General features: G+C 48.9%; 1 protein-coding gene across 1 annotated transcript; it reads right to left on the bottom strand.

The window, feature by feature from the left end:
• Positions 1 to 24,513, bottom strand: LOC142836091 (HAUS augmin-like complex subunit 8). Its single transcript, XM_075950104.1, has 10 exons — positions 24,343 to 24,513; positions 18,913 to 18,962; positions 16,130 to 16,182; positions 5,059 to 5,125; positions 4,043 to 4,101; positions 3,692 to 3,757; positions 3,450 to 3,608; positions 3,000 to 3,141; positions 1,800 to 1,993; positions 1 to 189 (listed from the first exon to the last, which is right to left on the bottom strand). Exons 1-10 carry the CDS (start codon positions 24,369 to 24,371, stop codon positions 1 to 3), a joined length of 1,008 nt encoding a protein of 335 aa, XP_075806219.1. The 5' UTR covers positions 24,372 to 24,513.
• Positions 24,514 to 26,915: the final 2,402 nt, after the last annotated feature.

Raw genomic sequence — 26,915 nt, 5'->3', positions numbered from 1 at the left:
CTAATGGGCTGGGCTTATCCCTACACCCCACCACCAGGAGTGTGGACATTGGTGATGTCTGCTGCCTCTGGACCGAAGTACCACTGGCTGCACGAAGGGGTGCCCTGGGCCTCTTCCCAGACTTCCTGGTTCATCAAGGCTGCCTCCTTGCTGGCCTGGGAAGAAAGCTCCATGGCCAGACTGAAGATCCTGTGGGCAGAAGAAAGAGAAGGGACAACTTCGCCTCTGGCCAAGAACTCTAAAGGAGATCTTAGAAAAACAAACTTGTTAGAGAAATAGGTTCTCTCCTTCCATACAGATCCTGGGGACTGAACTCAGGACACCAGACTTTCCTTGCTGGCTGATCTCAGGACCCTAATGGTATCTTTGGAAGTCAACAAGGGTGGCTGCCAACTTGGGGGCAAGTGTGCATGTGTCCATATGGTGCTGCAAACAGAAGCAGGGCCTGTGTATACTGAGTTCCCTCCGTCCCCAGCTCTCCCTCTTTTGAAGGAGACAGCACCTAAGATTCCTAGGCTGACCCTAAACTGATGACCCTCCTGCCTCAGCCCTCAAGCATCTGAGACAGCTGTGCCCCCAGGCCTAGCAGGAAAGAGCTGTGTGGTGAGCCTTGAATGCATCCTTCATCCTCCTGTTCACCTGGGACCTCAGTGCCCCACACCCTCAACAGTGGGCAAATTTGATGTGAGGAGACCTTGTTGGTGCCAAGCTACATGTGAGATTCAGCCATTACCACATGGTCAAAGGCCAGGTGTCTGAAGACTTTAAGAGCCCCTAGAAGGAGGGCATGTGTCCAAGAGTGAATACCAGGTACTGCTCAGATACTGTCTGGGAAAACTTGTGGCCATACAGTGGTCACAAGCAGAGGGAGACATCCTCAGTCTATGCTCCATATGAGTGATGGCTGACCCATTCTGTAGGCCAGCGCTGGGTACGGCGCTTCAGAATCCCTGAGAACTCCTATGGGCATCTCCTTAAATGCATTTTTTTGGAGGTGGCCAAAATGGCCAAGCCTGCCTGATGACCTCAGTCTGATCCCTAGGGCCCACAAAGTGGAAAGAGAGAACAGACCCCAAAGCCGTCCTCTGACCTTTACACTCATGCCTTGGCATGCACATGCCCAAACATAAAAATACGTAAAAAAACAAAAACAAAACCCCAACACGTGTGATGTTCACACCTGCCATTCTAGAACTCTGCAAGCTGAGGTGGGAGGATTTCTGCACGTTCAAAGCCACACTCGGTGTTACAGATTGAGACCTTGTCTTAGAAAACACACAAAACAACAATGTCCCTCAAGAAACCACGAGACTGGCTAGGCAGTGATGGTGTGCAGCTTCACTCCCAGCTCTTGGCAGGCAGAGGCTGGCGAATCTCTGAGTTCGAGACCAGCCTGATCTACAGAGCGAGTTCCAGAGTGAGAAACTCTGTCTAGAAACAAAACAAGACATACAAAAAGAAACCCCCAAACATCCTGCTAAGACTGACTTCTGAATGACGTTTAACATGTGTTGAGCAACTGTCCGGCTCAGAAAAGGCTCTCTCTGTCCCCTGCTGACCTGGAGCTGCCCTATCTAGGGCATGAGACTGAGTGTGGGATGCTTTCCTTGCCCGTGGTGACCTCAGGTCTCTACGGTTCCCAGTCCTACTCTGCTGGACTCTGGCACAGTATGAATTGATGGCTTCACTGCACCCAAGGTCCCAGTGTCTCAGAACTCAGAAGTGGGCTAGGAGTGGAACAGTGCTGTAGTAGTGAGGCACTCAATAGCTGAGTCCTCAAAAGCCCAAACAGTCTTCACCTGAGATAGCAGCTGGGTGGGGTTCCACCTCCAGCAGAGCTCTTGGTCCTTCTTGGTAATCAAGTCCCTGAGTTCCTCCAGCAGGCGTGACACCTGCGCGCTGGTGTCTGGCACCTGCCCGCTGGCGTCCGGGGAGGAGATGCCCAGCTCGCCCAGGAGCTGCAGGGTGGTCTTTAGGGCCGGCATCAGATCATCTGTGGAGATACAGGCTGTTAGCAGAACTCCGGTGCCCAAAGCAGCAGCTGTTTGAGCTGTGCAGCGTTGGCTCTTCTCTCACACTCAGGGAACAGGGCCAAAGGGAGGGATCTTAGGAGATCTCACTCGTCCCTGGAGTGTGGGTGCCAAGTGCATGCTGGGAAGACAAACCCAGTGGGGAGCGCACAGGTGCTTCTGTGACTGCTGCCCAGGAGGCTCCTGTGGACCAGGGGAGCTGGGGCTTCAGGCTGCAAGCCGCTGCTCTGTTCTCTCACCCTCTGTCCTTCCACTACGAGCGACAAGCAGGATGCACCTGCCAGATGTGGCTTGGACCTGCACTTCCTGGCCTCCGGATCTAAAGAGCTGAGGTTCTGGTATCTGTAGCAGCTGTGTGTCCCAGGCACAGACCTGCACCACACACAACCCAGCAAGGTCATGAGGGTTAAAGGACCTGTTCCTGCTGTGTCGTGTCCTCACCTCACCGTCAGTGCTGGGGTTTTGCTGGGTACAGACTTGCGAGGGGCAGTTTGCTAGGAGGATCGCTACAGCTTCCAGGTCAACACTATGCTCTTTTATGGAGCCAGGGTCTCACTGTGTTGTAGCTCAGGCTGGCCTGGAACTCACAGCCTCCCAAGAGTCAGACAATAAATGTAGGTCACCATACCTTTTTCATTTGTTACGTAGCCCAGGCAGAGTAAACCCTGTGCAGCTAAAAAGTCCTAAGGAGGATGTCTGCTCCAGAGAATCCCTCAAATGACCTCTCAACACCCCCACCCTGTTGGTAGGGCCCAGGGCTCAGGGCCGGTAGATAGGTCACCCTGCCCCCAGAGTCTTCCAGCTGTGAGGTCCAGCATGGGGTTGGAATCGTGACTCAGCTGCCTGTGTCCTACTTGGTCCACACGGGTTCCAACACCACCCCAGGGTAGAGGCACCTAGAATATGGTGCATGTGAGACTTGAGGCTCCTTCCTGCTGAGGCAATGCCACACAGCAAGGCTGTTCTTACCTAGGAGTTCCTGCCCACTTCCCTGCATGTGGATGCCCTGCACGGGAAGCTCATGTCGTGTGGCGTCCAAGGCTGTGGCCAGTGTCTTGTATTGCTCCTTGAAGCGCTTTGCTACAGCCTCGAGAGGGCCCAGCACCTCCATCTGCAGGCAGAAGGGGACACTGTAAGACACACCGCTCACTCGCACAAGAAGGGCCAGCTTCCAGGTAACAGGACCCCCTCTGACCTGCCCTGGACAGGGCCCTGTTGCTATGCTAAGCTCCACGGTGGGACAACATCAATGCTGGCAGGTGCCAAGTATTCTGCAGACTGTGTGGCAGAGACAGGTGTCCCATACACAGTACTACACTCGTATCAGGAGCCTAAGCAGGGCGGGCAGAATGTGAGTGGTGGCATCCTGATCCTGGCTCCCTCATGCACCCCTAGCCTCAGGAGCATGCTCAAACCCACCTGGGCATCCAGGATGGTAGCCAGCTCCTGATGCTTCTGCTGGAGCAGCAGCTGGCGCCGCAGCTCCAGCACCCGCTGCTGTAGACGCTCCTTCTCATGGCATAAGGCCACCAAGTCCTTCTCAGCCTTCTCCTCCAGCACAGCCAGGTTGTTTTCCATCTGTGGGTCGCAAGACCAACTCAGGTGGGGTGGGGGAGGTAACAGAGGACACACGCTGTTTCGTGAGTCCCAGTTAAGCTCACCTTCACAGACAGCAGGGTCAGCAGCAGTGTCTGCGACTCCATCATGTCCATGGTCTCCTGTAGATCCTGCAAGGGTCTGGCTGTTCAATTCCCAGTAAGCCATGTTGACCTGGCTCTTCCGGGCATGGCAGAACCCCAACCTCTGTGCACTTTATAGGTTCAAATGGTGTCCGCGGGGCTGAGGATGGAGTCAGGTCACACCTTACCCAGAAGTGTATGGGTGTCTCCCCACTCAGTATATGGACACACTGACCTGAGCAAGGACCCATGGACACCACAGCCCTAGCCTCCATCCTGGAGGACTGGCTGCCGGGAGTCAGACCTACCCACCGTCTGCTCCCCAGTGCTCACCTGTCTTTTCTGGGGAAGGTGTGTCGTTCCTTTTGGGCCAGTCAAGGGTACATGAGGCCCTGTGTCAAAAAAAATGGGATGGTTTGGCTGGCTGAGCCCATAAAGATGCTTCCTTGCCTGGCAAGCCCGATGATGCGCTCGATCCCTGAACTCGCAGGAAGCTGGAGGGAGAGAACTCCAGAGTTGTCCTCGGACATCAAATGTGCCAAGGCATCAGGAACAAGAACCAATGACGACAAAATGACAAAAACAAAAACCAACAAACAACGTTCCTCAGCTTTGGTACTGCAGACCTCTGGGCCAACTAGATGCTAGCCAGGGGCATCCTGTGCACCAAGGGCCAACCAGCAGCTGTGGTTCATCCATCAGAAGCCAAAATCCAAATAAAATGTCTGCATACACCCTAACCCTAGTCAGTCCCTTTTGGTGAGCACCTGTTTAGGCCAGGCAGGTCCTGACTCCTGACTGGCCCGTCTTCAGGAGGTGCTCACGCCGCACATGAGAACATCCTAGCCAGGCCCATGTGCTGCTCTCATCCCCGCCTGGGAACAGAGAAATTTTTGTTCCTGTGTTTTGAGATAGGGTCTCATGCACACCCTGGTTCAATGGAGCCCACGTGGCCAAGGATGACTTTGAACTTCTGATCTTGCCACCACCTCCCAAGTGTCCAAATGTCAGGCACCCCATTGGTTATAATTTCTGTAGCATCCTAAACTGACAGCAAGTAGCAGCTCCTGGATCCGCAAGTAGTTCTGTGGACATATGGTTGGGCCTCAGACACTCTGCCTATGCTAGCATCACACACTTGAACCACATCCTTTCTGACAGAGACCCTTAATGCTAAGTTTTCACTCACAACCTGACACAATCTAGGATCACCGGGGAATTGAGGGACTTTTGGATCAGGCTGGACTGTGGACAGTCTGTGATGGGTTGTCCTGATTGCCCTGAGGGAGGCCTGGCAGCTCCTTCCCTGCTGCCAGAGTCCCACCCCTCCAACCCTAGCCAGGACTCACCTTTGACCTTCTGCAATGTGCTGGGCTTTCTTCCCTCTGGTGACTTCCCTCCAGCAGATACAGAAGCCTGTTATGTAAACAGACAGTCAGAGGTCAGGCCACTTGACCTTTGATGCATTTGCTTAAAGGTCAGACGGAGAAGCAGGAGTTTTGAGACTGCGAACATGGGAGAGTCAAACAGTGGACAGCTACGTTCATCAGACATGGGAATTAACGGCACATGTGCTGGACTGCCATCTCGATGGGTGTGTGTTTGCGTGTGCTGCGGAGGGGCTGGCGACCGACTTCCTATGGCACTCTCAGGATGTGCTGACTTCTACACAGGTTACTCTGGACTTCAGGAGACACTGACTTCTCCCTGGCCTCAGTCTACAAAGCTCACAAACAGCAGCTGCACCACCAGCAGCAGTGGATGCCCAGCTGTCAGGTACAAGAAAGGCAAGGAGCACAGTAGGGGTTGTATCGTGGTTCATTCTCATGCACCACTGGGTCTGGGGACCCTCTGTAGGAAATAAGGAGGCAGCAGGAATGGAACAGGAAAATTAAAACCTACTCCTTGTCAAAACTACCCAAGCCTATTCAGACTAGAGCAAAGAAGTTTTCCAAGCCTGAGGGTCACTCTGGGCAACTACCTGCAATGGCCCTAGGTGTCAGGCCAGCAGGCAGTAGACTCCACCCTGCATAGGTGCTGCCAGCCAGGCCCTCAAGGGCACGAAGAGAATAAGCTGTGAAGAACAAAGTGCAAGCTCTGCTTCTCGCCTGCCTGACAGTGGGGCTCTTGACCACCCTGGCCATGATCGCACAGGAACTGCTGTGGCCTTGGCTCCGGAACTCGGGGTCATCGTGCTCTACAACTGCTTGTGCCAGTGCCCTCCCCTCAGAACAATCTGCATAAGGGACCACACACTCACGCAGACCTGGCTACCCCGGGTGGTACAACAGCCAAGGGCTGTGGGGTTTAGGGTCAGATACTGAAGAACCCACAGTGAAGGTAACTGGACTGAGTGTGACCAGGAGCTGAAGAGTTGACTCGCTGGTTAAGAGGAGAACTTGGATTCAACTCCCAGCAGTTGGGCCAGTGTGTAAAGGTGCTTGCCACCAAGATTGCCAAACCAAACTGATGCGCAGGACCCATGTGGTGGAAGGTGAGAATCAATTCCCACAGGTTGTCCTCTGATAACCATATGTACAGTTGGCCCGAACCCTTCTCTAATGAATAAAAATGTAGTTAAGTTTTTAAAAAGTCACCATGAATCTCATTATTTGTACACTCAATTCCAATTAAAATGTTTCAAAAGCACACCCCTAAGAATTCCAGACTAGCCTTGGTTTACGAGCTACCCAAGCAGCACGGAGATCTGATCTGGGCTCCAGGAGAGCCATCATTGGGGTAAGTGAGTGCAGCAGCAGCCCGGAACAGGGAACTCAGATGTTCCTCATCCCTCCTACACTTCCTGGTCATCCTGCAGGGGCTATAATGCCCAATACCTCCTCTCTCTTTCTATCCCACCCAGCTTGCATCCAGAACCCTCCCCACCCTGTTTGCCTCCCTCCCCTCTTTGGCCACATAACATCTCCCAGCTCAGCCTGTTCGGGTGCTGGGACCGAATCTGAATCGGGAGGGCAACCGGGAGGGCAGCAGTTCCTTTGTTTCAATAGCCTGCCTGCAGCAAGCAAGGTAGGCCCTTTGTTTACGAGCTATCCAAGCAGCACAGAGATCTGATCTAGGCACCAGGAAAGCCATCACCGGGGAGTGACATCAATGGGAAGGTACATCAGTGGGCAAGGAGACCTGATCCTGTAAAAGAAGATCCATAGGGGAGCATTCGGAGGAAGAGATGGACAGGCACCAATGCAAGAATTCACCCAACAATCTGAACCAACATGAAACCACCAGAACCCAGCGACCTCACAACAGGAGGACATGAACACCTTAATCAAGAAGAAGTAGAAAAAATGACTTTATGAAAGTGATAGAGGCCCTTAAACAGCATGTAAAAAATGCCCTTATAGAAATGGATGAGAAGTATAACAGAAAGTTTGAAGAATTGAATAAATCAGTGAATGCTACCCTAGGAAACCAAGGAAAAACAATTAAACAGATAATGGAAACAGTTCAAGACTTGAAAACTAAAATGGAGGCAAAGAAGAAAACACAAACAGAGGGCCAGCTGGACATGGAAAATCTAGGTAAACAAATAGAGACTACAGAAACAAGCATAACCAGCAGAATACAAGAGATAGAAGAAAGACTCTCAGATTCTGAAGATAACATAGAGAAAATAAACGCCCTGATCAAAGAAAACAGCGAGTCCAAAAAACTCTCATCACAAAACATTCATGAAATATGGGACACAATAAAAAGACCAAACCTAAGTATAATTGGAGTAGAAGAAGGAGAAGAAGTGCAGCTCAACGGTCCAGAAAATATATTTAATAAAATTATAGAAGAAAACTTTCCCAACCTAAAGAAAGATGTACCTATGAAGGTTCAAGAAGCATACAGAACACCGAAGAGGCTGGATCACAAAAAAAAAAAACCATCCCCTCACCATATAATAATCAAAACACAAAGCATACAGAATAAAGAAAGAATATTAAGAGCCACAAAGGAAAAAGGCCAAGTTACTTATAAAGGTAAACCTATCAGACTTATACCTGACTTCTCTATGGAAACCATGAAAGCTAGAAGGTCCTGGATAGATGTACTGCAAAAACTAAGAGACCATGAATGCAAGCCCAGACTACTATACCCAGCCAAGCTTTCGTTCACTATAAATGGAGAAAACAAAATTTTCCAGGATAAAAAAAATTTAAACAATACATAGCCACAAATCCAGCCTTACAGAAAGTAATAGAAGGACAATCACTAACCGAGGAGTCCAACAATGACCACAATAACTCAGACATCTAGAGACCCTTCACCAGCGCAACTCAAAGAAGGGAAACACACAAACTCTACTACTAAAAAAGTGACCGGAGTTAACAACCACTGGTCGTTAATATCACTTAATGTATAGGGCTCAACTCACCTATAAAAAGGCACAGGCTAAGATATTGGATATGAAAACAATATCCAACATTCTGCTGTTTACAAGAAACACACCTCAACCACAAAGACAGGCACCTACTCAGAGTAAAGGGCTGGGAAAAGGCTTATCAAGCAAATGGACCTAAGAAACAAGCAGGTGTGGCCATACTAATTTCTAACAAAGTTGACTTCAAACTTAAATCAATCAGAAGAAATGGAGAGGGACATTTTATAATCATAACAGGAACAATTCATCAGGATGAAGTCTCAATCCTGAATATCTATGCCCCTAATATAAAAGCACCCACATACGTAAAAGAAACATTACTAAAACTCAAGGCAGCCATCAAACCACACACACTAATAGTAGGAGACTTCAACACTCCTCTCTCACCAATGGACAGGTCAATCAGACAGAAACCTAACAGAGAAATTAGAGAATTAATAGAGGTAATGAATCAATTGGACTTAACAGACATCTATAGAATATTCCACCGAAATAGGAAAGAATATAACCTCTTCTCTGCAGCTCATGGAACCTTCTCAAAAATTGACCACATACTCGGTAACAAAGCAAACTTCCACAGTTAAAAAAAAATATTACTAACCACCTGTGTCTTATCAGATCACCATGGATTAAAGTTAGAATTCAACAACAATGCTACCCCCAGAAAGCCTACAAACTCATGGAAACTGAACAGTCAACTACTGAGCCATACCTGGATTAAGGAAGAAATAAAGAAAGAAATTAAAGTCTTCCTGGAATTCAATGAAAATAAACAAACAACATACTCAAATTTATGGGACACTATGAAAGCAGTCCTAAGAGGAATGTTCATAGCACTAAGTGCCCACTTAAAGAAAACAGAGAAAGCACATATTGGAGACTTAACAGCCCACCTGAAAGCTCTAGAAAAAAAGATGCAGACTCACCTAGGAGGAGTAGAAGACTGGAAATAATCAAACTGAGGGCCGAAATCAACAAAATAGAAACACAGAAAAAATCCAAAGAATCAATGAAACAAAAAGCTGGTTCCTGGAGAAAATCAACAAGATTGATAAACCCCTATCCAAACTAATCAAACGGCAGAGAGAGAATATGCAAATTAATAAGATCAGAAATGAAAAGGGGGACATAACCACAGACACAGAGGAAATCCAGAGAATCATTAGATCTTACTACAAAAGCCTGTATGCCACAAAATTGGAAAATGTAAAAGAAATGGACATTTTTTTAGATAAATACCATATACCAAAGTTAAACCAGGACCAGGTGAACAATCTAAATAGACCTGTTAGTCATGAAGAATTAGAAGCTGTTATCAAAAACCTCCCTACCAAAAAAAGCCCAGGACCAGATGGTTTCAATGCAGAATTCTACCAGAACTTCCAAGAAAATCTAATACCTGTACTCCTTAATGTATTTCACAACATAGAAACCCAAGAGTCATTACCAAATTCCCTTTATGAAGCTACAGTTACTCTGATACCAAAACCACACAAAGACTCAACCAGGAAAGAGAATTACAGGCCAATCTCACTCATGAACATCGACTCAAAAATCCTTAACAAAATATTGGCAAACAGAATCCAAGAACACATTAGAAAAATTATTCATTATGATCAAGTAGGCTTCATCCCAGAGATGCAGGGCTGGTTCAACATACGAAAATCTATTAATGTAATCCATCATATAAATAAACTGAAAGAAAAAAACCATATGGTCATTTCATTAGATGCTGAAAAATCATTTGACAAAATAAAACATCCCTTTATGATAAAAGTTTTGGAGAGATTAGGGATACAAGGGTCATACCTAAATATAATAAAAGCTATATACAGCAAGCCGACAGCTAACATCAAATTAAATGGAGAGAAACTCAAAGCTATTCCATTAAACTCAGGAACACGACAAAGCTGTCCACTCGCACCATACCTCTTCAATATAGTGCTTGAAGTTCTAGCAATAGCAATAATACAACATAATGGGATCAAGGGGATTCGAATTGGAAAGGAAGAAGTTAAACTTTCGTTATTTGCAGATGATATGATAGTGTACATAAGCGACCCCCAAAACTCCACCAAAGAACTTTTACAACTGATAAACACCTTTAGTAATGTGGGAAGATACAAGGTCAACTCCAAAAAATCAGTTGCCCTCTTATACACAAAGGATATGGAAGCAGAGAGGGAAATCAGAGAAGCTTCACCGTTCACGATAGCCACAAACAGCATAAAATATCTTGGGGTAACTCTAACCAAGGAAGTGAAGGATCTATTTGACAAGAACTTTAAGGCATTGAAGAAAGAAATTGAAAAAGATACCAGAAAATGGAAGGACCTCCCTTGCTCTTGGATTGGGAGGATCAACACAGTAAAAATGGCCATTCTACCAAAGGCAATTTATAAATTCAATGCAATCCCCATCAAGGTCCCATCAAAATTCTTCACAGATCTGGAGAGGACAATAATCAACTTTATATGGAAAAACAAAAAACCCAGGATAGCCAAAACAATCCTATACAATAAAGGATCTTCTGGAGGCATTACCATCCCTGACTTCAAACTCTATTACAGAGCTACAGTAATGAAAACAGTGTGGTACTGGCATAAAAACAGAGAAGTCGACCAATGGAATCGTATAGAAGACCCGAATTTTAATCCACAAACCTATGATCACCTCATTTTCGATAAAAGAGCTAAAAGTATACAATGGAAGAAAGAAAGCATCTTCAACAAATGGTGCTGGCACAACTGGATGTCAACCTGTAGAAGAATGAAAATAGACCCATATCTATCACCATGCACAAAACTCAAGTCCAAATGGATTGAAGACCTCAATATCTGTCCAAACACACTGAACCTGATAGAAGAGAAAGTGGGAAGTACCCTCCAACAGATGGGCACAGAAGATCGCTTCCTATGTGTAACCCCAGCAGCACAGACATTAAGGGCAACATTGAATAAATGGGACCTACTAAAACTGAGAAGCTTCTGTAAAGCAAAGGACACTGTCACTAAGACAAAAAGGAAACCTACTGACTGGGAGAAGATCTTCACCAATCCTGCAACAGACAAAGGTCTGATCTCCAAAATATATAGAGAACTCAGACTTTAAAATGCTAATTAACCCAATTAAAAAATGGGGCACTGAACTGAACAGAGAATTCTCAACAGAAGAAGTTCAAATGGTCTAAAGACACTTGAGGTCATGCTCAACCTCCCTAGCAAACAGGGAAATGCAAATCAAAACAACTTTGAGATATCATCTTACACCTGTCAGAATGGCTAAAATCAAAAACACCAATGATAGCCTTTGCTGGAGAGGCTGTGGAGGAATGGGTACTCTCCTCCATTGCTGGTGGGAATGCAATCTTGGGCAACCACTTTGGAAATCAGTGTGGCAGTTTCTCAGGAAATTCGCGATCAACCTACCCCTGGACCCAGCAATACCACTCTTGGGATTATACCCAAGGGATGCCCTATAATATGACAAAAGCATTTGTTCAACTATGTTCATAGCAGCATTATTTGTAATACCCAGAACCTGGAAACAACCTAGATGCCCTTCAATGGAAGAATGGATGAAGAAAGTGTGGAATATATACACATTAGAGTACTACGCTGCGGTAAAAAACAATGACTTCTCGAATTTTGCATGCAAATGGATGGAAATAGAAAACACAATCCTGAGTGAGGTAGCCTAGACCCAAAAAGATGAACATGGGATGTACTCACTCATAATTGGTTTCTAGCAATAAATAGGGGTCACGGAGTCTACAATTGGTGAACCTAAAGAATCTAAATAAGAAGGTGAACCCAAGGAAAATCATATAGTTATCATCTTGGCTATGGGAAGTAGACAAAATTGCCGGGGAGAAAATTGGGATCTTGGGGGTGGGGTGGGATTGGGGTAAGGGATGATGGGCAGAGAAAAGTGAGAAGGGGAGGATGGGGGAAACTTGGGGAAACAGGATTATTAGGATAAAGGAAGGTTGGATAGGGGAGCACGGAAGCACAATTCTTAGTTAAGGGAGCCACCTTAGGGTTGGCAAGAGACTTGAACCTACAGTGGCTCCCTGGGGCCCAAGGCAATGTCCCCAGTTAGTTCCTTGGGCAGCTGAGGATAGGGAACCTGAAATGACCCTATCCTATAGCGATACTGACGAATATCTTGCATATCACCATAGAACCTTCATCTGGTGATGGATGGAGATAGAGACAGAGACCCACACTGGAGCACTGGACTGAGCTCCCAAGGTCCCAATGAGGAGCGGAAAAAGGGAGAAGATGAGCAAGGAAGTCAGGACCACGAGGGGTGCACCCACCCACTGAGACAGTGGGGCTGATCTATTGGGAGCTCACCAAGGCCAGCTGGACTGTGACTGAAAAAGCATGGGATAAAACCGGACTCTGAATATGGTGAACAATGAGGGCTGATGAGAAGCCAAGGACAATGGCACGGGGTTTTGATCCTACTTCATGTTCTGGCTTTGTGGAAGCCTAGCCAGTTTGGACGGAGGGGGGAGGACCTTGGACTTTCCACAGGGCAGGGAACCCTGACTGCTCTTTGGACTGGAGAGGGAGGGGGTGAGGAGTGGGGGGGCGGGGAGAAGGGTGGGAGGAGAGGGAGGGAAATAGGAGGCTGCGAGGAGGCGGAAACTTTTTTGTCCTTTTCTCAATAAAAAAAAAGAATTCCAGACTAAAAGGGGCACGTGCCGAAGCCAGATGCCACCCTCACACATCATACACGAAAGCCTGTCAGAACCCAAGAAGAATCACAGGGTTCAGGTCTTGAGACCCTCATGCCAGCACGTCCCTGACGCTGACTTGGGAGCCCAAGCAGTCAATCCCCAGCAGGTGCTGGGCTCTGGCACATGAAGGCCTGGGCTCCATCAACAGGTCTGTGTACACACCTGACTGCTGTTGGATAATCTTTTTGTACGCTGTAAAGATGTGTCTCTGCCCAAGGCACCTTCTGATTGGTTAAAAAGAACCTGAAAGACCAATAGCTAGGCAGGAGAGAACAGGTGGGGCTTCCAGGAGAGAAGGGAACTCGGGAAGAATCAGAGGCTCTCATAATTAAGCCAGGGAGACGCTGAGGGAGTCAGCAGTACAGAGAGGTAAGGAGCCACATGGCAGAATGTAGACTAATATAGATGTGGTAATTTTCTTTTAAGACAGATTTTTCTGTGAAACAGTCCTACTGCCCTGGAAATTTCGACCAGGTTGGTCTTGAACTCACAGAGGTCTGTCTGCCTCCTAAATGTTGGGATAAAAGGTGTGTGCCACCACCACCACCCGCCAGAGCTAGTTAGGAACAAGTCTAGACTAAGGTCAAGCTTTCATAATTAATAAGAAGTTTCTGTGCCATCATTTGGGAACTGGCAGTCTAAAGAATGTCCAACAACAGATGACCAACAATTGCAGTTGGACGTGGTTGCCCTGTCTTTAATTCCAGCCTTCAGGAGGCATAGGGGTGGATCTCTCTATCTCTCTAAGTCCCGGCCATGTAGGAATATGTAGAGAGACACTGTCCATAAAAGAAAAAAGGCAGAAAAATCCATAATGGTCTTTTATTTGGGGGGGGGGGTGAGATAGGTTTTCTTTTGTATTTTAATAAATAAAGACTGCCTGAAGATCTGAGAGTAAAACAGTCCCACTGGTCAGCCTTACAGACCAGGTTATGGTGTCACACACCTTTTATCCCAGCCCTACAGAGGAATAAGATGGGGGAGACAGTTCTCAGACATAGTCTCATTCTGAGAAATCTGGAGGCCAGGATCACCATTTCAGACTGAGGGAGAGGCAAGAGCCAGTGGCTGGCTGTTTTGCTTTTTAGACCTTCAGACTGAAACCCAATTTCTGACCCTGAGCATTTATTAATCATGCTTCAGGGTTTCTCTGTGCAACAGCCCTATCTCTCCCGGAACTAGCTCTTGTAGACCATGCTAGCCTTAAACATACAGAGATCCCCCTATGCCTGCCACCACCGCCGGGCTGGAATATTGATTGGTCTTTTGAAAGCAAATTCAGAACTTGTGCTCAATGACACGAGAGCTGCTGCCTGTGGTTGTTGACAACAGGCCACGAAAGCCAACCACTGAAAACCCTGACTCACTAGCGAGAAAATGTCCAAGGTAGAACATGTAACAAACAAACCAGCAACAAAATGAGAATTTAACGGCCAACAAGCAGGGCTGTGTGGTGTGTAGTCTGGCAGTCACTTTGCAAGTCTGAAGACCTGAGTTTGAATCCCCAGCATCTACACAGAAACAAATCCACTGTTGGGCCCTAAAGCCCCACCAAGGAGAAGGTCGCCCCAAGAGACATTCACAACTCGGTTGATGCAATAGCAAGAGGAATTTTTATTCTGCCGCGGCAGAGGTCCCCCAGCCTCGAGAGGAGAAGGACGACTGCTTTGTCTATTACAAGCTCTTTTAAAGAAAAAAAAAACACAAAATCAGGGAGGGGGGAGTATAAAATCAAAGGGAAAGCCCAAAAATCATTTGTCTACTATTTTGACTAGTTCATTTAATGGTCAGCTAACTCTACTTAATCAATGTTGTAACAGTTACAAGGAGGAGCCTTGATCAATGTCATAGTTACAAGGAGGAACCTTGATCAATGTTATGACGGTTACAAGGTCGTCTCACCCCAGTTCCAGGGTCCAGGTCTATACAATGGAGATGGAAAGTACTCAAAGCGCTCGTGCACATGTTGTTGGTTACCAGGGCCCTGGTTCCGAGGAAGGGGGGTGCAGTAGTGCTAAGGTGCCTCTAAGTCTTTCACCACAAGAACCTCTCACCCTAGCAAGGGATGAGGAACACAAAAGGATCCCAAGATCTGGCAGTTCAGTGAAATCCTGTCACAAAAGAAAGATTTCACTCTGGCATCCATCCATGTGTACATGCATGGTTGTACAACCTGCAACACACACACGTACACACACACACACACAAATAACAAGGACCAATGCAGAGCAATGCCCACCACCAACTGCCTTGGAGACACCTACTGAAGTCACAGAAGTGTGCCTGGGAGAAACGTGAAATGGTGTAGCAGTTCAGGAGGAATGGGAGCACACAGCACAGCCCGAGCACCCCTTATCCACAACTGAAATCTGAAACTCAAGATCATCTGCCCCACACTCAGGGAAAGGGCTGCTCAGCTGGAAGTGGGCTCCACTCAGGACCAGCCTCAGGAGAAAGCAGCAGGACAACAGACACTCAAGACTCCAGCCAGACCAAGGTCACCTGATGGGGTACCAGAACCAAAATGCCTTGTATAAACACATGGGGGCACTGTGGCCAAGTCTTCAAGGTGGCAACAGCCACAGGGTGAATGGAAGCAGGGATAAGTAGCTTGGGAAAGCTGTCTGCAGGGTGATGTGAGAATCCCTTCCCTTAAACCAGATTTCCAGTCACAGCTTCAGGAATCCTGGGAACCCTCACCACACTTCCTGGGGCACAGGCCAGGCAGATGGGAAATTAACCTTCTGATTGTCATAAACCAAGCCTGTGCTCAGCAGTCCTGCCTGGCCGTGACAGACAACCTGGAACTGGATCCTGTGCTCCAGGGATGTCACCACAGGGATGAGCCTGCAGCTGACCCCAACATGTTTCCCCCATTCTTGCAATGCAGTGCAGCTTTTGGGGCCTCAGGAAGACCTGCCAGCCTTGCTTATTGACAGCTGAAAAAGTATCACACAGGAAGATGCAGAAGTGAACGTCACCCCTGCCAGCTGTGCCTGTGGCCCACACTGAGTGCCGCTGCCACTGCCCATCACTCAGGAGTCTCCCGGGTGTGAAGGGATAGTGCTGGAGGACAGATCTGACAGAACAGAGGCCCTCAAAACAGGAGGGGCAGAGGAGGTACATACGACTGATGGACACTGGTGTCACTCTCACCAGAGACTCAGGACTGTGCCCAAAACCTGGAGGCGGCAAAGGCCCCAATGGTGTCTTCCAGGATCGGGCTGCAGCTGCCACGTGCCCTCCACCCACTCCTAGTGGCTCCAAGAGTAAAAGACTCCATTACCTTCTTAGTTTTCTTCTCATATTGCAGGTATCTGGACTCAACCACTCTTCCTCCTGCAGATGACACAGTGTGTAGTAGGAGCTGCGGGCTGCATTCCTGCCACCCAGCTCCCAGCCACCTGGCTAGCTTATGCCCCAAAATAACAACACACAAATTGTATTCATTTAAACACTGCCTGGCCCCTTAGCTCTAGCTTCTTACTGGCTAATTCTTACATCTTGATTACCCATTTCTATTAATGTGTGTAATCCCAAGGTACGCTTACCAGGAAGATTCTAGCCTACATCCATCCTGGGTCAGAGCTTCATCGCGTCTGCCCTGGAGAGGAGCAGCGGCATGGCCTCTAACCTCACTTCCTCTTCCTCCCAGCATTCTGTTCTGTTTACTCCCCCCACCTATGTTGTAACCTATCAGGGCCAAGCAGTTTCTTTATTAATTAACCAACAGTGTTTGTTAGAGAAGAGGAATACTGCAGCATGAAGACATAGAGCATGAGCAGGACCCCACAGTGGAGAGCCGGGGCCAATGACAGGAAAAGCACCAGCCTTACAGCCCGATGCAGACTGGCTCCTTCAGTCTCCCCAGTATGCACATGGCAGCTACTGCAACTAGTACCTTCACAGGACACTCAGTGTCCATAAGACACTGATGGAACGTCTCTTGTACGTGGGTCCTTGGAGTAGGAGCAAGTGCCAAGTAAGTTCAAAGATAGAAACATTCTAGACCGTGAAAGCCAGGGGCCAGTGGGATGGCTCACTGGGTGGAGGGCTTGAAAGCAAGCCTGATGACTTTGGTTCAACTCTCAAGAGCCTTCCTCTGACCTCTATATGTGCACCTTGGTATCCCCTCACCTTCAGTAAATAAGTGCAATTTTTTTTAAAAAAGGAACAGGAGAGATGGCTCAGTGGTTAAGCGCTTGTTGCTCTTGCAGAGGACTGGAGTTAGGGTCCCAGCACCCACAGGGATGCTTGCAACTGTAATATCATTTCTGGGAGATTCAACACTCTCTCTGGTGTCCAAGAGCATCTACATTCATGTGCACACCCCCGTCCCACCTACCAAAACACAAAACAACAAATCCCACAGCATTTTGGGTCTATCCCTCTCTGGTGGAGTCCATCTCTGTTTGTGCTTCAGTACAGTAAAGCTGGGCTGCCCACCATAGTCTTAGTATTCCCACCTTCCTATCTTTAAATCAGAGGGATAAAGATCCACTCCTGTAACCCTAGATGATGTTAACTGTTGTGAGGGAATAGCCATGCTGGCATGGATTTGGGGGTTCTCGCTGAGATCCCGCAGAGGCTCTGAGAGCATAGGTAATGGACGTAAAAGGCCAAGTTAGACTCTGCCTGGGGCTTTTGCCAGGAAAAAGCTTGGAAAATGCAGCCCAGATGTAGGAATCTGACCCTGGTTCAGTTTAAACGTGTTGAGCCTGCAGCGAGGACAAACAGGCCCACTGGTCTATGTGCCCAGGCCAGCTCTCAGACCCTGCTTGCCAACCATGGAAGACTCCAGATTTCTCATTACAGCTGGTCTGTGGTCGTTTGTACCTTGACCACTCATGTTTCTCAATTAAATGAAGCTAGCAGATTAAAAAGTAACAATAAAGTTAAAGACAGGAGAAGAGCCCACAGCAGCCCAGGGGCAAGGAAGCTGGGGCACACGTGAGCCGTGTCAGACTCTGTACCTTTGGGTTGGGGAGGCCTATGTCCATGCTCTGTCCTCACCACCACTCCAGCCTTTGTCACGGGTGGACCCTCATGAGACTCACGCACAGATCCAGGCCCCCTTGGCGGTGGCTGGGGCATCTGGCAAGGCCAGTGTTAACAAAACCAGGCAGCATGCAAACATGTCATAGCTTACACACAAAACTGCCAGGCTGGGGCCACTCAGTGGCACGGTGCTCAATTGGCAAAGTGAGGGCCCCAATTCTACTTCTGCCATCGCAGTAAACAAACAAACAAAATATCTGCTGAGGATATAGGTCAGTGGTTAGGCGCTTGCCTAGCAAATGTGGGGCCCTGGGCTCCATCCCTAAGACCAAACCCCAAGCCCCAAACCCCAAGCCCCAAACCCAACCAGGTCCAGTGATCACTGTCAACCCTGAGGGTCCGAGTTTAGTCCTCTGGACTCCTATGGTGCAATGAGAGAAACAACCACCCAAATTATGCCTAACCCCCATGTGTGTGCCACATGTGCTACCTGCCCCACACGAAGTGTAACAAAAAAAAAGGAGCCTATGAGGCTGAGGAGTACTTGCTCTTCCAGCACCCACACCGGGCAGCTCCACATGTTTCTGAAGGAACTTGGATCTGTGGCCTGTGCACATCTAGAGCTACACTTTCGAGGGACTTCAACTCTCCAAAGGACAACTACAGTCACAGGACACCTCAGGGACAAAGACAACCCTGAGTCCCCAAAGGCATGCCACTGAGCAGTGGAAGTTTCAGACTGGTCTCTGTCTCCCCTGCCCCCAAGAAACCCCTTTCATGAACTAGATGGCACCCTGGAGGTTGAGGCAGGAGGATCAGGAGCTGACCGGCAACCTGGGATCCATGAGACTTTCTCAGAGAACAGAAAGGTTCAGCATGTAAGGCACTTGCTTGCTGCCCAGCTTGATTGATGACAAATTGACTCCCACAAGTTCCCTTCTGACTTCTATACTCATGATACAATATGCACACCCCTCCAAAGAGATCAATACACATGTAATAAAAAAATTGAACAAAAATCGTTGATGAAGACAAAACAAAACAAAACAAAACTTTCCTTAAAGCGCTCACCTTGTACTCTTCTTCCTTTTGTCTTGGGGGCACCAGTGGCTGCGGGCTTCCTATAAGAGAGAAGAGAGATGTGCAGAGGCCAGAGCCACCTTCTGTCAGCTGCAGCGGGGCATGTGAAGGTCGTCCCTAGACAAGCAGGAGGTGGAACCCCCACAAGACCAACTTCCTCCTGAAGGCAGTAGAACACTGGCCCACAGGGATCAGAGCTTCCCGACCAGGAAGATCCCTGTCTCATCAGGCTGGTGTGACAACAGCCAGAGAGGTGGGAGGGCTTCGGAAGGGCTGGGGCTGAGGATTTGCAAGCACAGGGGCTGGAGAAGACAGGAGGGAAGAGTCCAATGGTAAGGATGAGATGGCAGGTTGGGGAGAGGACGGTGACACAGCCTTTCTCTGCAAAGTGTCAGTTTCCTAGGCTCCCCGGTCACTGTCATGACCAGCAACTACTCAACTTTGCTATTCTAGTACCAAAGTTGACAGACACAATGCGTGGGCCATGTGGCAACAAAACTTTGCTGACATAGCACATTTTGGGTCACACATCGCTCATGTCCCCAAATAGTTGTATTCTCTAAATATTTTCATTTTTATTTATTCTGTGTATGTCTGTGTGAGTGCAGCTGTATAAGTGCCACCAACTGTGCGTACCATGGTGCCTCCAGAGAGGTTAGGGGGCAATCTCAGCATAGGTCACGTTCCACCTTCTCATCCACGGGTGCGTATACCAGGCTAGCCAGTCCTCACTCCTGCAGACTCTCCTGTTTGGCCTCCCATCTCCCTGTAGGGTGTGCTAGGAGTGCAGGCACTACTGCATCCAGTTTCTACGTGGCTTCTGGGGACCCAAACTCAGGTTGTCAGGCTTGTTCAGTGATAATTAACACACACACACCCGCACCCACCAACAGGGTCTCACGCTACAGCCCAGGCTGGCCCAGAACTCATCATCTTCCTACCAGGGCTGGACAGACAGTTTGCAGGATAAAGAGTTTGCTGCTCTTGCAGAGGACTTGAGCTCAGTCCCCAGCAGTCCAGGTCTGGGGGTCTTAAGCCTCTGCTGCTGGCTTCTTCCTGAAGCCTACAGATGGTAGGGGCTTGGCTTTGGGAAGCAGGGCAGGTGCACCTGCTGTGGTCCCTCAGGATGCCCCGGGGTCTGCCCATCAATCACGGAGGCCTCAGCAACATGGCCTTGACCTGACCTGTGCCCATCACTACCCGTGTAAAGAGCTGGAAGTCTGAGGTATAGTGCTGATCAGGAGGCTCCACCCACCGGCCTCTTCTCTGTAGCACTTCAGCCTTTTAAATCTGATGCAGTATGTGGTGCTCACGTCCTCTGACACACGGGAGGGCAAAGGATGACTTTTGTAGTTGGGTCCTGGGAATCCTGAGGCTATGAGGCTTGGTGGCAGCACCTTTACCTGCGAGTAAGGAAGCTGGCCTGGGGCCGCGTGTGGTGGTACAAGTCTATAAGCTGCAGAGGCAGAGGCAGGTGGACCTCATTGGGTCAAGTGTCTAAGTGAGGGGCCTACTTAACTTATCATCTCTCAGCATCCCAAGTGCCTGTCACAGAGCCAGCCTGGCAGGCATACCCTGCCCCTACCCTGAAGTTCCCCAGCTTCTCTTTTCTATATAACTCAGCCATTTTGTCCACTTGGTCTGTATGTTTCTAGTGCTCTCTTTGCTCCCTCTCTCTCTTCTCATGGCCTGGTTCAGGCTGCTGGGCAGGTTCAGTATGGACTCTTCCTGATGCCTCTGGCTGTACTTTCCCTCATATCTACAATAAACCTTCTGCTCAACCATATACGTTGGAGCAGTCATGTCCTCATTTTTCTTTTCTTTTCTTTCTTTACTTCTTTTCTTTCTTTCTTTCTTTACTTCTTTTCTTTCTTTCTTTCTTTTTGAGACAGGATTTCTCTGTGTAAAAGCCTTGGTGAGAGCTACCTGCCTCTGCCTCCCAAGTGCTGGGATTAAAGGCCTGCAGCACCACTGCTGGGCCACGTCCTCATTTTTCATTCAGATCTCTGTGATCTGTGAGCTGGAAGCTCACAGGGTCTCCACAGGGAGTTCTGTGACAGTGTGCTAGTATTCTTTGACTTATTAAAATATTCCTTTTAATCGTCTTACATTCACTAGCATTGGTAAGCTGTAACTAACTGGATAAAATACATGCCTAAATTTAGCTTATATGTCCAGTTTAAATACACCAGGTAATGGTGCCCAATTCTCAAGTGCCTTTACAGATCTGAGAGTATGGCAATTTAACAAAAGTGCTTCTAACACAGACATGCCAGCTCCCATGGCACCTATAGCTCCTCCAAGAAGATACATGGTTACAAAGATCTTCCGCCTTGAGGCTTGCCTTTGGGTTTTGCAAAGACACCCACACACCAAAAAGCGGCCTTTTACCTCTTCAGCTTCCTGGATGCCACCTGGGGACTCAATCTTCTCATCCTGCCATGACAGGTGGACTAAATCTTCCCCCCACAGGAAAATCTTGGGGCCTCTTGTACCCAGCAGCTAACGGCAATCACTGCCTCCAGGCTGATGTTCTCCGAGGACTAAGGAGAGACTTGGGATTGCCTGTGTAGCTAAAAAAAGGTGTCTCATTTTTGCCCATTTATCCCCTTAGATCTGTCTAATGGCATTTGGTGACTTAGGGTACTGTTCACTTATTACTTCATCCATGGCATTTGACAACTGGTACTGGTAGCTCATTACTTCATTTGAAGTTTCCTGCTAAAATACAAACAGGTGTGCCTCTTTCAAGGCTTCATAGTTCAGATTAACAGGTGTATCTTAAAAATCCAGAGTTCCCAATTCCCTTTAATTGTCTTCTAAAATGTGCAAACCTTCTAACCTAAAGCAATAGCCTTTTGCTATGACACCAAGATGTAAATCTGTTCCAGTTCTCTTACAGATACCTACAGGTTTCTGGAAAAAGTTCTACTGCTGTATCAAAAATCAGGTCTGGTAATAATAATAATAATAAAAACCCCAAACAAACAACTAACAGTCTTCCAGAGCCTGTTTTTTTTTTTAATTTTTAGATTTATTTGTTATGTATACAACATTCCTTCCGTGCTGGGCGGTGGTGGCACACGCCTTTAATCCCAGCACTCGGGAGGCAGAGGCAGGCAAATCTCTGTGAGTTCGAGACGAGCCTGGTCTACAATAGCTAGTTCCAGGACAGGCTCCAAAACCACAGAGAAACCCTGACTCAAAAAACCAAAAAAAAAAAAAAAAAAAAAAAAAAAAACAACCAAAAAACAAAAAACCAAAAAAAACCCAAAAAACAACATTCCTTCCATGTATGCCAGCAGGCCAGAAGAGGGCACCAGATCGCATTATACATGGCTGTGAGCCACCATGTGGTTGCTGGGAATTGAACTCTGGACCTCTGGAGGAGCAGTCAGTGCTCTTAACCTCTGAGCCATTTCTCCAGCCCTCCAGAGCCTGTTTGAACCCCACCCATTTTCACGCATATTTTACAGGTCACTCTGGCCATCTGGGCCAAGACCAACTTACAAAGTGCTCTCCAGAAAACGCCAACACCTGCACCAGCTCCTGGGACTTCACCACTGGTACCAACTCTCCTGGATCAAGGACACCTAACAACTAAAATCTGGTTTTATCTGCTAGTGTGTCCCAATTGTACACCTGAGCCTCACCTGTACAACTAGGGCACTTCTCTGTCCCATTCTTTCTGGCAGTTAATGACTTCCCATGGCTAGCCCTATTCATAGGGCCAATGATAACAAATGCCTCCTGCCTTCTCATCTCCCTCAACCAACAGCTGCCTGAGGTCTCCCGGATGACAGTAAATGGGAAGCCGCTCCAGCCACGCCTCTCATGAGCCCACCAACTCCCCCCTTGCCAATGTCACTCCATGCTCACAGGAAGTGGCCAGACCTGAGTCGGGTCCCTATATCCAAGAGTCTGGGATGTTTGGGTGAAAGCGTCACCCCAGCCCCTGGCATCCATTTCAAGCCTCCTCCCCTGGGAAAGCCCACCAAGCCTCCCCAGGGAGGGTCAGGACCACTCCCACAGGGTTTTTAGGCTGTCCCCCAAAATATGAACATGTGGTCTCCCCTTCTCTCTCTTCCCCTCACCATGCTTTCCTGGTGCCACCCAGGAGCGCTCCATCAAACATGGGCAGCTTTTATTCGGTCTAATTTGGTCTGATTGGAATTATTTGTGTTGGCAGAGAGGCTCATCTAAGAAATATTCCTAACAAAAACAAAAGCTGGCCAGGTGGTGGTGGTGGCGCACGCATTCAATCCTAGCACTAGGGAGACAGAGACAGGTGGATCGCAGTGAGTTCGATGCCGGCCTGGTCTACAAGAGCTCGTTCCAGGACAGGCTCCAAAACTACAGAGAAACCCTGTCTTGAATACAAAAACAAAAACAAAAAACCAAACAAAAACAAAAACTGGTTTATTTGAGACAGGTCCTCAGGTAGGTAACTCAGGCTGTCCTTGAACTCGGGATTCTTCCACCACCACCTCCTGCCTGTGCTGACAGGCAGGCTTCTAGTGAAGCTCAGGTGGGGTGGGAGAGTTTCTTTACCATCACTGAGTACTTGTGGTTGCCACTAGCATCAACCCGCCCAGGTGTAGATTTTTATCAATTTCCAGACCATAACTCTCAAGCGATTATTTTGTAACTCCCCGACTCTTCCCCCCCCTTTTTTTTTAAAAAAATGTAATTATTTATTTATTCATTCATTCATTTATTATGTATACAATATTCTGTCTGTATGCCTGAAGGCCAGAAGAGGGCGCTAGACCTCTTTACAGATGATTGTGAGCCACTATGTGGTTGCTGGGAATTGAACTCAGGACCTTTGGAAGAGCAGACAATGCTCTTAATCACTGAGCCATCTCTCCAGCCCCCCCCCCCCCGACTCTTCCCTTATCAGTGCTTCAAAACTCCTTTCAGGAAAAAAGTAAACCTGAAATTCTAAGAAAAAAAAAACCTATCCAGGCTCCAATACTTCCCAAGCTCACTAACAAGGATGAATCCCCGCAGTGCTGTGGTGCAGCAGACTGGTCCAGCTGCTGCTGGGGGAGCACACTAATCATCCCCGCGGGAAGAGTGGCAAGAACTGGAGAGTTCGAAGCAAGCCTGGCTTACAAGAGACCCTGTCTTGGAACCAAAACAGAACAAGTCACACACAGAACTCAGGAGGTTGAGTGCTCCCCTAGATGCAAAAGCTAGGAACCATGAGGCTAAGTTACCTGCTGCCAACACCAAAGTACCACACACAACTCCACTCTGATCCGCACAGGAGATGCTCAGAGCCTGGGCCTCCAGGCTGGGAGGGATTCGGGGAGTGGCTCTAAGGAGCCCCGTTCTCCCGCTTGGGCACCCGTCAGCCCAGGCTCTGGCCAGCCCTCGGGTGCCCCTAAACCCCGCCCTACTGTGCCCCCAACTCACCCCGCGTCCCGCTCCGAGGAGTCCGCCATTTTCCCGCCTTCCACTCAAAGAGCCTCTTCTCGGGGCTCCGCTCTCTAGGAGGCAAGCAGGACAGTGGGGCACTGGGGCCTGTCAGCAAGTGAAGCCAAGGAGCCCGCTTTTTTGGGAGCGCGCTCTGAGGGGGCAGGGCTCTGTAGCGCCCCGCCTCTCACAGCTCGAGGGAGCCAGAAAACAGGACCACACCAACAGCAGGGGTGGTCTAGTGGGCGTGGCCCAGAGCACCCCTCCTCCCTGGAGCAGGGCGGCCAAGGTTCAGGTGAGTTCTTTCAGTGGTTCTCCTGATGGGAGGACAGAGCCGGGGTTGGTGCTGGTGTCCCAGGGCGCTAGGGTGTGACGCGGCCTGGGGGTCGCGGGGTGACTGATGGGGGCGAGAATGGCGGGCTTACGGGGCTCGAGGGGGCCTTTGAGCGGTGGCTGTGGAGAGGACGTGGCTGAGGTGGACACTGAGGAGGGGGTCTCAGGAAATCCAGGAGGCCAGGAAGGCTGAGCTGAGGGCCCGAGCTGGGGAAAGAGGCATCTAAAGCGCGGTCCTAGCTCTCGGGTGTCGCCGAGGTGTGCCAGGCGCTCAGAGAATGGGACAAGTTCTGCGGCTGCTCTCTAATGGGAGTGGAGCCTGCAAAAGATGGGCCTGGAAAGCCATGCAAGAACAGCTCCTCAGAGAGCCTGAGGTGGGGGAGAGGAGGAGGAAAGGGCTCCAGCGGCCCGGGAGATGACGGGGTGCAGCCTCTGGAGGCTCACCCCCGCCTTCCCCTTCTTGATTCATCATCTTCTTCCTGACTTCACACCCCGACAGCTGGGTGATCTGCAGGGGAGAGTCCCAGCGTCCTCTGGGTCTGTCTGTCTCTGCCTTGGAATGTGCATCACTTTCCGCTCCAGAAAGGACTAGCCAGGTTCTAGGGGAGCTAGGGAGAAGTGCTAATGCTCCAAATGGCCAGGAGCCGGGTAGGGTGGAAGCCACCCTCTCACGAGAGTTGCATCCATGGACTTAAATGGGTAAAGCCCGACATACAGGAAATGTGTCCCCCGGCAGGGGTTGTGAGATCAGCACCAGGGAAGCACAGCTGCCAGCAAGCCCTCCGTTCTTTTTCCGGGGTCTCCTAGCCCTAGGGCTTCTGAGGGGAGGCCTATCTGCCTCTTTGGCTTGGATGCAGCCCCTCATGTTACAGCTCCTTTATTCCCTGAGGATTGTCTGGTCTTAGACTCCAGAACCTTAAGATGTCCAGGAATGACTGGAGGTGGCATTGACAACTGAAAAGTTGTCAAAGGCCCATCTGCTCCTACAAGGGCCTGGAACTGCCTAGTTTTGGATGGCATGACTTTCTTCTTTCCCCTCCCCTATTGCTAGGATTCCCTATCTTCTGTGTGCTTGCAGAAGAAAACCAGGTTTAGAGTTCCATTTGGTACACAAATCTGAATATAAAGAAAGTCTTAGAGACATGACTGCCCTATTCACTTCTGGAAAAAGCTCTCATCTTAGCCTGTCCTAGGGCACACTGCTCAGTCATGCCTCTTGCAGTGTCAAAGACTGCTTGGGTCTGGAGACCCCAGGGAGGACCTGAATCTTCCTATGCCAAGGCCGTGTGGTTTCCACTGTGCACTCAGAGCATGTGACTGCATGGGGGTCTCCTGGAAGAAGTGCCCTGTGTCTGGTGTCCTCCTCTGCAAAGTAACTGGATTGGTCTGTGTCAGCTTTTTCCATGAGCTGACCCCACTCACTAACTTTCGTGTTTCTGGTACATACCCTTTGGTTTTATGCAGCCCGGACTTTCTTCTGTCTCCTGCATTGCAATCCTGGGCATGGAACTTAGAGCCTTACACGTTCATGCTGGGTAAGTGTTCCACCATGGAGCCATACCCATAGCCAGGTATCCAGTGTGCTTCTTGCACAAAGCACAAAGCTGTGGCTTTGACCTCCTGGTTGGGTAAAACCCTCTCTCAAGTCCAGCTGATGACCGTGTGGGTCAGTTGGGGACTCAGGACTCCTGGCTTGACACCCTTCCTGACAAGACCATGAAATAGTGGCGTCTCTTCCCTCATCTCTGGAGTGGCATGTGCTGGATGGGTCCAAAGTCTGCCAGAGCAAGAGCCGGTTGTGCCAAGTGCTTGGCTGCCTCCTGAGAGCAGAGCTGAGATCTCCTTGTGCCTCAGGGACAACTACTGTTCCTTTTCATAGAAAAAATGATATTCCCATTGGGCAGGTGCACAGAGTGACAGGTGGCATGTGTTATCAAAGGGTCAGAACTGGAGATCGAGGTTTAGGATGAGGGGAGTTCATTATATATCCTCCGAAGAGGTGGCTGATCCCAGCCACACCTGGGAAGTCATGTTAGTGATGAACTGCAATGACTGGAGCAGAGACCCAGTTGCAATGGGGTCTCTGCTGTTTGGCACACTTGCTGGCCCCTGCTTTTGTTTGTCCCAGCTGTCTATTCCATTCAGCCACCAGGGAGGGTCTTTGTTCTCTCAAAGTAGTGCTAGCTTTGGAGCTGGAACCCTAGACTCTGTAGAACCAGGGAGCATGGCTGACAGGCTAG

The sequence above is a fragment of the Microtus pennsylvanicus genome, chromosome 15 (genome assembly GCF_037038515.1).
Source record: "Microtus pennsylvanicus isolate mMicPen1 chromosome 15, mMicPen1.hap1, whole genome shotgun sequence".
NCBI lineage: Eukaryota > Metazoa > Chordata > Mammalia > Rodentia > Cricetidae > Microtus > Microtus pennsylvanicus.
Note: the sequence above shows the minus strand (reverse complement) of the source record. Positions and strands in the feature narration are given on the sequence as shown.

Coding starts and splice junctions, on each gene's coding strand:
- LOC142836091 (XM_075950104.1), bottom strand. CDS start 24,371: ATGGCGGACTCCTCGGAGCGGGACGCGGG. Junction 18,963..24,342: donor TCCTCGGAGCGGGACGCGGG/GTGAGTTGGGGG, acceptor TCTCTCTTATAG/GAAGCCCGCAGCCACTGGTG. Junction 3,609..3,691: donor TGACCCTGCTGTCTGTGAAG/GTGAGCTTAACT, acceptor TGCGACCCACAG/ATGGAAAACAACCTGGCTGT.